Genomic DNA, 13,143 nt, shown 5'->3' on the forward strand with positions numbered 1-13,143 from the left:
ATTATGCTTCATGCAAAACTTCTGGGTGTTTCTAAAGATCAGGGAAACCAGAGACTAATTCTGTGTCCATGAATAAAAGGCAAGGCAGAAAAAAGAAGGACAGACACAAAAATTAAGATACATCAACTCCATCAAATCACACATACACGGAAGACAATAAAGTGGAGTAGACTTTACACTCAGACAGACCCAGCTCTGCACTTAATTGCCTGTTGACTGTGCTAAAGTTAGTTAGTATCTAGCCTTGTTCATTTAAGATATAAGATGGAGATAATGCTGGCATTTACTTAATAGATTTATAGTGAAGATGAAATTATATTAATGTGTGAAAGCACTAAAAATTCTGGCATATAGTTACATTCAGTTAACTCCTGGCTTTTTAAAAGTTATTATTATTCACTACTTTTTCTAATATTTCTCACCCTCTGCTCCAAGTATTTCTCTTTCTCTGTGTGTGTGTGCATGAGTGATATGTTATATGTTAAGATCCCTGGGTCTTTCCTTTTTATGTGTGCCTATCTGCAGTGAGAGTTAATGCTTATCCATTATCTGCTTCGTTTTAGAAAGAAGAAAGAGACACTCAAAACTGTTATTCTTTACTAATTAATTAGGAAGATACTTGCACAGATCAGGTCAAACATTTGGTACCATGTGATAAATGACATCAGGGCATCAATTTCTTCAGAGAAGCAGAATTTGCCATCCCTAAGACACTAACATCTTCTCTTATTTGACTGGGTTCCTGGAGAAGACAAATGACCATTGCCCTTACCAAAGTCATTTGAGTTACCCTATGGGTCACAGAATCTAATTACTGGGAAACTTTTTAAGAATCACTGCAAACGATAAAGCAAACCCAGGCACACATAAAATTGGAAAGATGGATAAAGAAAACCACACAGTGGTGACTGAGTTTATCTTTACGGGCATCACTCAAGACCCTCAGCTGCAGATCATCTTCTTTGTGGTCTTCCTCTTGGTCTACCTGGTCAACGTGGTGGGGAATGTTGGTATGATTATCCTGATCATAACAGACACTCAGCTTCACACACCCATGTACTTCTTCCTCTGCAACCTCTCCTTTGTCGACCTGGGCTACTCCTCAGCCATTGCCCCCAGGATGCTGGCTGACTTCCTAGCAAAGCACAAAATCATCTCCTTCTCCAGCTGTGCCACCCAGTTTGCTTTCTTTGTAGGTTTTGTGGATGCCGAGTGCTATGTCCTGGCTGCCATGGCCTATGACCGTTTCGTGGCCATCTGTCGACCCCTCCACTACAGCACTCTCATGTCCAAGCGAGTCTGCTTGGCTCTTGTGCTGGGTTCTTACCTGGCTGGTCTGGTGAGTTTAGTCGCCCACACTTCCCTCACCTTCAGTTTGAGTTACTGTGGTTCCAATATCATCAACCACTTCTTCTGCGAAATCCCACCGCTCCTAGCCCTCTCTTGCTCAGACACCTACATCAGCGAGATCTTGCTCTTTAGTTTGTGTGGCTTCATTGAATTCAGCACCGTCCTCATCATCTTCATCTCCTACGCCTTCATCCTCATCGCCATCATCAGAATGCGCTCCGCTGAAGGCCGCCTTAAGGCTTTCTCCACCTGTGGGTCTCATCTCACTGGCGTCACACTTTTCTATGGCACAGTCATGTTCATGTACCTGAGGCCAACATCCAGCTACTCCCTGGATCAAGACAAATGGGCCTCTGTGTTCTATACTGTTATCATCCCCATGTTGAATCCTTTGATCTACAGTTTACGAAACAAGGATGTGAAAGCTGCTCTCAAAAAACTAACTGGAAAAAAACCTCAATAAAAACAAAAAAGGGAAAAATCTGTTATTACTACATGTAAATAATAGTGGCAGAAAGATGGTGTCAGAAGGTGGGAAATGCAAACAACTTTCCAATAAACACTACTCAAGTTACCAGCTACCTGCTGCGTCAATCTTAATTTTTTTTAACTGAGGTAGAGTTGATGTATCATATTACATAATTTTTAAGTATACAGCATAGTGATTCAAAAATTTTAAAGGTTATACTTCATTTATAGTTATTATAAAATGGCTATATTCCTTGTGCTGTGCAATATGTCCTTATAGCTTACTTACTCTGCTTTGTTACATTCTTTAGTTGTGTTTTTAGATTCCACACATAAGTGACATCATAGTCTTTTTCTCTGTCTGACTTATTTCACTAAGCATAATACCCTGCAAGTCAATCATAAATTCTGGAGGGTTTTCAGGAATCTTTAACTCTATGGTATGAAGCAAATATAAATTAGTATTTTTGAAAGTCATGCTGAGCGAGATGCATTAGTTTTTTTTTTTTAATTTAAAATTGGCTCACATGTCGATAAGAAATGGAGACAGGACTTGAGAAGGGCAATAAATAGCTACTCACTCTAAAGCGTATTTGTTTTCAGGGTCATGAGGAATGATAGATCAAATGTTGAAAAGGTATCTACCATGAATGGGAGTTGAAGAAAATTTAGTTAAACACATGGGAATGGGGCTGGTGTGAGTGGTGACTTAATGCATCCCAGAATCCAATCACGCGTGTATTCAGCAAAAACTTACAAATGCTAGATATGTGCCTCCAGAGGACACAGACATAAGACACACGTGTGGCAACAACAGGAATTCGATGTGCTTCCAGTTACTCTGTCATCTCTCAGAAGCTGCTGCCACCAATACAATCAGGAGCCATGCAAAGCCCAAGAATAAGAGCTGAGATTAGGCTCTTTGGTCCTATGGTCTAGGACCTTTGGTCTATTCAAAAGAGGTGGGCATCTCATTTTTGTCCACCTTGTATGTTGACCTCCTCCCAGCCCTTGGATTCTAGGACTCTGGACATTTCTATAAGAAAGATACAGTTTAGATCAATCCCTAAGGCTAATTTTAGCAAGACTGTAATGTCTACAGGACTGATTGTGCTGATCAATCCCTGATCTCCCCTATGCCTTTCTCTCCCCCTCTTCTAATCTCAATTAAACAGTAGCCTTTTCCATGGCGGCCAAGAGTCTTCATGCTTTCCACCTTCACAAAGAATAATTTTGTCAACCCTGATGTATCAATGACTGACAATGCCTGTTCTCAAGGCTATAATTTTTGATTTAAGAAACAGGACTGCCAGGTATCAGCAGCAGGTAAAGGCAGCAGACTGAGATCTGAGGAGAGCTAAGGTTTTCTCAGATGTGCTGAAATTCCATCACACCATCTGTTTCAAATACTGACAATTGACAATTTTTTATCTCAGCCTTTCCTCTCGTGCAGTATAGTCAAAGGTCAGGGAAACACAGTGGTTGCCCTGAAGTGTAAGAGCAACTTCATTCATCATGAAAGGTACTTAAGGTTTTAGAGATGAAAGACTCGGGATTCACCACACTTTCTAATGGGTGTCATTATGTGTGAGTTGAAATCGACCTGGTTCAAAATCACTCAATCACATTATGAATTCCTAAAAACACCCCTGATGTCACATTATGGAGAACATAAGGGGGTTAATAGACAGGTGTGGAGTGGGCAATCCTGAAACAGTCCAGAGATTTGGCCTTCAGGTTTTTAAAAACATAATCCAATGTGTAAATCTATATGCTGTGTGAAAAATAAGAAATTAGGGCTTTCCTTTTTCATTAACTATGAACCAATTAGTCTATGTCCTAATTGAAAGGGCAGTTGCCTCAGAATCAGGAAGATTCCATTTCTGTATCTCTACTCACTGACCTCGTTGCTAGAGGACTAACTTTTTTTTTCTTAATTTATTGCTGTATCCAGTCAATAAACAAAGCACCTTAAATCTGTTTAGGTTCTTACAATCATTAGATATATATATATTATTCTCATTTTAAAGATGATAAAACCGACATATAGAAAAGTCAACAACAAACTTGTCAAAGTTAAGTAGTGAAATCAAAAACTGATCAAAAGGCTGCACTTTCCACTCTGACTTATGACAAAATTAAGGCTTTGGACTATTTAGAAAGAAGCCCTCACTCAGATTCTGCTCTCTCTTTCTGTAGGACTTGGGCCAGTTACTTAATCTCTATAAGCCTAAATTTCATCTTACAAATGGGAATAACTTACTTTTTAACATTTTTCAAAAGAAATGCTGTAATCCCTGTAAAGAATCTGTCACATAAGAGAGATTTAATAAACATTCGCTCCTTCTATTTTTCCTTCATTTACATCTTAACTATCTGTCATCTTGAGTCAATGTGTTGCAATAAAATGAGGAAGCTATTTTTTCCTGCATAGTTGGTGTTAGAAGCACAAATATCAACTTGTAATGACAAGGGAAAAATGGATGGACGTTGGATCAGCTTACTCTTTGTCCCAGTCCCATCAATAATCATGTCAGATAAATCCCATAATGTCTCTGTACTTTAATCTATTCATCAGTGAAATGAGGGCTATTATTTACACCTCATCTATCCTTTTGGTTTGCTCAAATAAGTGATAAATAAATGTCTGATGTTTGAAAAGGCCAAATTCTCTTTTATCCATTAAAAACTATAGCCAATACTAAAAACATAACAAAAGCAGACATTTCAATCATACCCTCTGTAATAGACTACAAAAATCCTATGAATTGCTGTTTTCTCTAATCAGAAAAGAGCTGGTAACTACTGCTCCAGGAGTTATAAAAGGCAAAAATCAGTGCAGATGTGGTTAAGATGGAAGGTATCAGAATGAAAAAAGCTGAGATTAAATTCTGCTTCTTCCCCACTCAAGAAAAATCTCAGGTGAGATTTTTTTTAAACAATCTGTGTTTAAGACTTGAGACTTGGTAGGCAGATATATAGATGATACAGATATAGATAAAGATGTTCTGACTTTACTGAGTTGACGTTCATAGAGAGATAAATTAAATGCAAATATCCTGTATTACAGGAAAACAAAATAATAAATACCAGAAGAGCACTTCAGACAAAGTGCTGTGGGAAGTCACACCTGAAAGACAGCACCTCCTCTTGGGAGATCAGGGACTTTTATGGAGGAGGGGGCATGTGAGTTGTTTTTGAAGAATGATCCAGAAATTAAACAGGAAAGCAAACAGATAGGGAATGCCGAAGGAAGAAACATAGTGAAGAAAGGTAAAAAGGCTGGAAACCATGGGACTTTTCCATGGGCCATTTTGGCCAGCTGTCCAGTGGGAAAGTTTGATGGTGAAGCTGGAATGCAGCTCAAGATCTGGCACCAATTTAAGGACATGGGAATTTACAACTTGGGGAGTAGGGATTTTATCACTCATGAATTCTGGAGAAGATTCCTCTTTGCTCCCTGATGTCCTGTCACATATCCATCCACAGAATGACCTTTGGGGAAACCAGCGTAGCAACACAGCCTTTTGGTGGGTAAATCCAAGTAGACATTGGCTACTTCAGATAGGTTTAGTGGCATAAGATGGTATGCTTTTCTTAATAAAACTTGAATAAAACTCTCACCTTTAGCCATAATTATGTGTGGTCTTCTCCCAGGTGAGGAATGTAAGCTGAAGTCTCTCCCTTCAATCTCTGCCACAGAGAGGCTACCTGGAATAATTAGGGTCTAAGAGTCCTTGTCCTATCCCATAGTTACCCCTATTCCCTAACACAGAAGCTATGAAATTGCCAAAGTCCTTTGCTTGGCATTCCAAGCCCTTCTCCTTAAACTCCCCGTGGTATTATTTCTCCCTGATCTCTTTGTGCAACAAATTCTCCTGTAAAACTATTTCTTGAATGGCCCTGACATTTTTCCACCTCTGTATTTTTACCAGTTCTCTCCTCTTTCTACTCCCTGCTTCCCTGAATATCCCAACTCCATGTCTCAGAACGTCCAAACTTGGCTCTTCCTTCAAGGACCAGCAAAATCCTCCAGGAGCCCTCTTTCTTTGACCTACCGGGCTGGTTAAAAAAAAAAAAAAAAACTTACTCTTCAGAACAGCAAAATCATTTCATTTATAACTTTCTTGCGATTGTGTGTGGATGTTATAGTTATGCACATACATGTGTAAATGCCTTAAAATGCAGACACTGTGTGAGATGTACCTGAGTGTCCTCCTCACAATAGCAAACTCATAATGAACACTTAAAGAATGTTTGTGAAAAGAAAGGAGTGAGATGAAATGTTTGGTGTCTAGATTGCTTCAAACAACCAGACACCAAAAATGTGCAGCCACGTGAGGGGTTCTGGAAGCAGGTGTGTTGGTATCTGTGTGTTCAGCTGTGTTAGGGCAAAGTTAGTGAGAATAATGAGCCTGGTTCTGGAGACTGGAATAGGAGCCCATGATGAAATCAACACCATGAATGCCATCCATAGGTGACACCTGAAATTCTACATTTTCAGCTTCATCTTAGTCATTTCCTTCCACATCCCACCTCCCAGAAGTTCAAGTTACGTTGAACTCAAGTACACCTTAAACTTCCTCCCTTTGCATACTTTTGCTTATAAGAGTCTATGCTTCAAATACCACTAACCACCTAGAAAACACGTGCTTCTGCTTTACGTCACAAATCAATCATCGCTTCTTCTAGAAATCATTCCTGAGCTCACTTTCTGGGTTTTTCCCATCTGTAGAATGGTACCAGTAATGCCTGCAATATGGGGTTTCTGTGATAACTAAGCAAGAGAGTGTTGCCGTGGCCAATGACCCCTCTTGCTCAGGAGTTTTATTTTTTTGCCCATTGTCCTGGGATAAGTATCTACAATGCTACATTTCACTCTCGAAAGTGCTTTAATCCAAATATTAAAATATAAGGAAATCCTAAGTAGTGTATTTAAGCACTTTGGGGCTAAATAATGGCAGCTGTCCTTTGGGCTAGATTTACACTTAAATCTGCTATGACATTAAAACATATACCCCTTATGAGTATGAGAACTCACTTCTGCTAAGTCCTAGTCCAGTGTTCTGTAAAACAGGGAAATGTGCAACATGGTAGAAAGTGGCAGGCACAACTAGAACTGGGGAAGCTCTGTAAGTGTCTGGTCCATGGCTGTGTTCAGCCTGATGTTTTGATTAGTCAGGACTTAGACGGTGTTGTGTTGTGAAGCACTTGATGGAAGATTCACATTGCCTGTGACTGTGGCGAGCTGAATCACGGCAAGTTCAAATAGCCTAAGAAGGCACTATTATAGGAATAAATGAAGGCAAGAGGTAAAACAGATGATGTCAAAGAAGCAGTTCAGCTTTCAGATTATGATGGAAGAATGGTACTAATGAGAAATAATTAGCTTCATCAGGACTGCCTTCCTTTTCAATATCTTACAATCCTCATACTTACTAACTGGAATGCTGAATTAATGTTTTTCACTTTAAAGGAAAAGACACCCATTAGGAAAGCTGGTAACATAATGTATGGTTGGAGTGTTTTTTATATCCTCTATACCTACAATGACATTAAAACGTTTCAATATTGCATTATTATCCTTAAAATTAATCAGCCACGTCCAAAAAGTGAAACCAACTTCCAAAGAAATTCTGACAGGTTTATAATATACAAACTTTATCATCAATTCATAATAAATACATTCTAGAGAGGATATAGATATCTAGATAGAGACAGATGATTGATTGCTTGCTTTTTACATTTGAAGTCAATTTTAAACCAGTGATGTCTACATTACTTATCTCATCAAGGAGACTTCATTTATGTATTTGCTGATTGTACACAACCTTTGTATGTAGTTAGAAGAAATGGTGGCATTTAATTGTTGGATATCTGCAAAAGGGAAATTATATTCTTTTTATTTTATCTAAATCATGAAATAAACAAGTGAGAAAATTTTAGGAATTGCTTATGTCTAATGTAACAATTTAGTCAAAGGCCATATTTAAGTTTATTAAGTACACTAATATGAAGTTATATTTTGCTATTCTCTTAATTTGAAGGATAATTCTTTACTAAAGATGCCACTGGTTGAAAAGCTTCAAAACAGAGGAAATATTTGTTTCCACCCATTTGTGACACATACATGTACATTTGTCTCCCACACAGCATCCAGGAAAACCTCTCATAAACATAAGTGGTGTCATACCACCCTTCTTTATAACAATTACACTTTGCTGAGAATACATCCCTGCTCCTGACCATAAGCAGCTTTGCCCTGCGTGGTCCATCTCCTGTCTGCCTCCCCAGCCACACCTCCTGTTTCTCAATAGTTTCCTTTATCCCCTCAAATGAACAAACCATCTCACATTTCCAGTCTTTGTCCACAACCACGCTCCAAATAGAAGCTCTTCTCGATCTGACTCCTACCTCTCCTTCCTTCGTGTGCAGCCTCCTCAGAAAAGGTCATCCTTCCTATGATTGTCTGTCTCCACCCCTTGATAATCATGCCCCTTATTCCATTCATCACAATTTGTCATTGTAAGTGTGTATATTATATGTGTATTACAAATACTTATCTATATGTAAAGAAAGGAATTATTTCTGTTTTATTTACAATTATATTCTATAGTCATTCAACAATGTGTAGTGAATGAATTACTTAATCTATTAATACTTGACCAAATCTTCCACTTCTGATCATCGCTACAATCAGCCTAAGAGCACTGGGAATAAGCCTACAGTCACATAAAATCAGATTTATTGATCCATTGCAAAGAAAAACACCACACACTAGGATTTGAAGGGAAGGGTAGGGTTAAGATAAAATTTAAATGAAGCAACATTTTGAGAGATTCATTGCAAAGCAGGGCTATGTATAAAGGGGTCAAAATTAGGTTTAAACCACAAAGTAGATGCAGTGTTGGAAACTACAAAATTAAGATCGATGCAGCATGTTGCAACCAAAGACCCTTATCTGAAGTTCTGCACCTGAGTTGAAAGTTGAGAATGCTTCTCCCCGTCAAAGTGTTTTACATCCTTCAGGCAGGAGTAAGATGCTTCTTCTTACTGATATAATTTGAAGCAATTAATTTTGGAGAGTCTATGATTTTAGAGAATCAAGATTTCTCAAGGAGTGAGAAATTAGTAGTCACTCAATAAAAAATGTTGTTCTGAAAGTTATGGTTTGCCCTTAGGGGAGACATGTTTCTTGTTGAGTCTGCAGCTGGAACCAAGTGTCTTTTCTGAACGATAGGGCAGATGCTGACTGTCTCAGCCATTTTTTATTCTATCATTTCATATTGGAAAGTCCATTATCTTCGGTTAACAGTTAACCTCAGTGTCGCACTAAGAGCTCTCATGTCCTCTGTTTCACAACAGCTCTCCTTAAAACTCCTTTTACATCTTGGTTCCTTAGACTGTAGATCAAGGGGTTGAGCATGGGTGTGACCACAGTATAGAACACCGCGATGATCTTGCCCCCAGCTCTGGAGGACTTTGACTGGGGTCTCATGTACATGAAGATGCCAGTTCCATAGAATAAGGCCACCACTGTCAGATGAGAAGCACAGGTGGACAGTGCCTTGTGCCTCCCGGAGGCTGATCGCATCCTGAGGACCGATAGAAGGATTCGGGCGTAGGAAACAACAATGAGGAGAAAAGGAATGAAGACAATGATGACACTGAAGATAAAGACAACCATCTCAGTAAGTGAAGTGTCAGTGCAAGCCAACCTCAGGATGGAAGGAACTTCACAAAAAAAGTGATTCAGGACATTGGGCCCACAGTAGGGCAAACTCAAGGTGAGGATGTTGATGACCATGGAACTCAGGAAACTACTGGACCAAGAAATGGCTGCCAACTGGATGCAGGTGCTTTGGTCCATAATGAGAGTATAATGAAGGGGATGACAAATAGCTACATATCTGTCATAAGCCATGACACCAAGGAGAACACACTCAGTCATCCCTAAGGAGAGGGAGAAGAACATCTGAGTAGCACAGCTGGAGAAGGGGATGGTCTTTGTCCCCACCATGTTGGACAGCATTTGTGGGACATTGGTGGATGTATAGCAGATATCCAGAAAGGATAAATTAGTGAGGAAGAAGTACATGGGGGTTTGGAGACGTGGTTCTATCTGGATAATAATGATAATAATAACATTCCCCACCACCGTTAACAAATAGAAGAACAAGAACATAATAAAAAGAATGAGCCTTATCGTTGGCTGAGATGAGAGCCCCAGGAACACAAATTCAGTCACAGTGAAGTTTGTTTTTATCATATTCATTTCTTGGTCACCTCCCTCTCATAGAATCATTCACTCACCTAAAGAAAAAAAAAATCAAATGCCCTATACGTCACAATGTTGAAAATTCAAGATAAAAATAGGACAGCAAGGAGATTATATCTTGAGTATCTGAGTTGTACTATAAGCAGAAAGCTTTCCCTCTGCTGTTGAAGAGGATATTCCAAAAGAATATTCAAACTCAAATAGTGATTAAGTTAAACAGATATTCTTGCCTTTACTCTAAAGGGAGGCCCTCTTGGCTGCTCATAATCTTTCCAAATCATATGCCTTCTTCAAAGCCTTGCTCACGCTCACCTCTTCAGAAAGATTTGATTATGTCTTTGTTCTACAACCAACAAAGAACAACTCAACTAAGAGCCAAAAAAAGACACTGTTTGATGTGCTGCCCGTGAACCTAAAAATAGAGGCCAGAACAGCGGCTTGCGCTCCTGTAACACCCAGATGCAACTTTCTACTTTCTAGTGTTTAGACATCCTGCAACCCTGAGAACAGAGACTGTGCACACCAACAACAAAACCCGCAGCGGCTCACACTAACCGCCGATTCTCCCAGCTTCACCACTTCCATGCAGTGGGGGTCTTCGATGGTTTTATTATATTTACAATAAGGATAATGATAGAACCAATTTTCTGAGGATTAAATTGAATAGTGTGTATAAAGAATTTAAGACAATGCTTACACGTAGGAAACAACCCACAAATAGCAACTACTATTAATAGCCCTAGTAACACACAATATTGCTACCCTTAGCCGAAATTCACTTCTCTGATAAAAACCATTTCAGAAAAAAAAGATTATTAAAAAAGATCAAGACAAGTTAAAGTTACCAGGTCTAGTCACTGAGCACTCCTTAGCCCCCGCCCTGTGCCTGCTTTCCTAGTTTAGGCACAGAGTTAACGTGTTTGGTTAACTGGCTTTCAGCAGATTAAAGCAGGAAGTTAGAAGGACATGGGGTGAGGAAGAGTCCTGGAGGCAGGCACAGTTGTAAGAGCAAAAAGAAGCTGCCAATCATTCATCCATTCATTTGTCCATTCTTTTTCCTTTCTTTCTTCCTTTTATAAACTATGTTTTTGGTAATCTAGTATGTACCATATGCTGAGCCTGTTCTGTTAAACACAACAGACATTTTGATACTCTCATAAAACCTCACAGTCCAGTGGGAAGCTGAGATGAAGGAAGCATTCTGATTCCTGAAGGAACAGGGAATCTTACGAAGAAGACATTTGAAGAACCAAGTAGTTGCTGGTCATGAAAAAGACTACTTCATGCAAAGCATCATTTTTCAAATACTATTAATTTGCATATATTTTAGAGAGCTTCCTTGTCTTTTGACTTAAACAGGGATTTTCGAATCATATAAAGCATGAACTGGTAAACTACGTGATCTAAAATATGAAATCCAGGAGTAAAGGAGGGATGGGCCTGGAAGGAGGAGAGAGGAGTTAAGTCACAGTCCTGTTTACATCAAGAGTAGGAAGGAAGGGTGGTTACAGAACTCCCTTCCAGGCCCTCCAAACAATGGTTACAAAATCCTGCTGAAAATAAAAACTGTTTCGGTAACGCTTAGGGGTGGTTATGATGAGAGCAAAGGACATCCACAGTGAGTTTCTCAGTTGACAAGAAGGCACACAACAGATCGCGGGACTAGCGGGGAAGCACGCAGACTCTGCCACCGGAGAGCCGAAATCACACGCCTGGTTCCACCACGAGCCAGCCAGGAGGCTCTCCTTGCACAAGTCACACGGCCAGTCTGTGCTTAACTTTCTTTATCTGCAGGAAGGGGGCAAGAGTGACATCCTCATACACAGAGCTGATGGACGAGGTAAAGGAAGCAACACATGTGAAGCCCAATAACCTAAAAATAAAGATCCCCTTCATTAGGGGATCTTAGTTATGTGTGCAGAACAGGAATTATTGGCACTTCTCATCCCCACCCCAGGCCAACGATGGAGAGGCTAAGTCTTTAAGACAGTAAACAACTTGTCCAAAAATCACTTGAAAAATTTCTGAATATATATATAAGCACCCACAATAAACGTGTATATAATATATCTATATTTATATCTAGAGTAGTAAAAACCAGGACAAAAATAAAAAGTCTTGGTTCCAGAGGCATGCATGCTTATGTAGAATTTGTTCCCATGAAGGAACATAAATACATTAGTTCAACATTTAAACACTCTGTAGTTTGACGACTCAATCAAAAAGATAGTCTCATGGTTCCTCTAAATGCACAGTTTCCTCAAAGAGCATTTTTAGTCACTTTACAGCTGCAACTCCTCAAAGCCAGCTTGACTCTATTCAATTGTCAGTTTTTCAGGATATAAATCTGTTTTTGTTTCTGTAAGAACACACAGAACCGCATCTCCCTCATAAAGACAAGAGAAATAAAGACATTTTTGTAAATAAATATAATGCCCATGGTACAAAGCAAACCCACCAAATTAAATATGGGTTTGCAGAAGCCCTGGATGTTTTATAATTAACAGTAGATTCTATATAATCATCTCAATCAAACAGGCATCACTGAGTAAACTGTACACCCTCCATTTCACTTCACAAGATGAAAGCCACTGTTGCCAAACGCCTTCTTGTCTGTCTGGAAAACTCCTATTTAATATTTTAAATACTAGGCATGCATGACATCCTCTTTGAAACTCTCCCTCATTTAACTCACCCAGAGTTAATCAGAGTCCCCTCCGCTGAACCACTTCCATCATTTGAACATACTCCATTGTTGTACTGTTAGGGGGTGTGTATGTGAATAAAAATGTATTAGTCTATTTTGCCAATTGACTTTGGGTTTCTAGGGATCCTGTAACTCATTTATGTTTTTTCCATTCCTTACTACATAGTAAGCACTGTGGACGTGGACAATCAGAATATGATTCTGACTCCACCATTTCTCTGCTGGGTCAGTTATGTAGGTTTCCAAACTTCCCTAAGCCTCATTTTCTCCCATGTGAAATGGGAACTATACTAATACTTAATCCACAGAATTATCTTGAGGATTACACTAGAAAGTACAT

The 13,143-nt window shown here is 39.3% G+C and overlaps 2 protein-coding genes across 2 annotated transcripts; one reads left to right on the forward strand and one right to left on the reverse strand.

Annotated features, from left to right (window-relative positions):
- Positions 1-862: 862 nt before the first annotated feature.
- On the forward strand, positions 863-1,864 carry LOC102545346 (olfactory receptor 5AR1). The gene has a single exon (XM_006214047.3). The coding sequence runs from the start codon at positions 881-883 to the stop codon at positions 1,811-1,813; it is 933 nt and encodes a 310-aa protein (XP_006214109.2). The 5' UTR covers positions 863-880; the 3' UTR covers positions 1,814-1,864.
- Positions 1,865-9,160: 7,296 nt separating this feature from the next.
- On the reverse strand, positions 9,161-10,093 carry LOC102545602 (putative olfactory receptor 2B8). Its single transcript, XM_031691085.2, has one exon. The coding sequence runs from the start codon at positions 10,091-10,093 to the stop codon at positions 9,161-9,163; it is 933 nt and encodes a 310-aa protein (XP_031546945.2).
- Between the last annotated feature and the right edge of the window lie 3,050 nt (positions 10,094-13,143).

The sequence above is a fragment of the Vicugna pacos genome, chromosome 10 (genome assembly GCF_048564905.1).
Source record: "Vicugna pacos chromosome 10, VicPac4, whole genome shotgun sequence".
NCBI lineage: Eukaryota > Metazoa > Chordata > Mammalia > Artiodactyla > Camelidae > Vicugna > Vicugna pacos.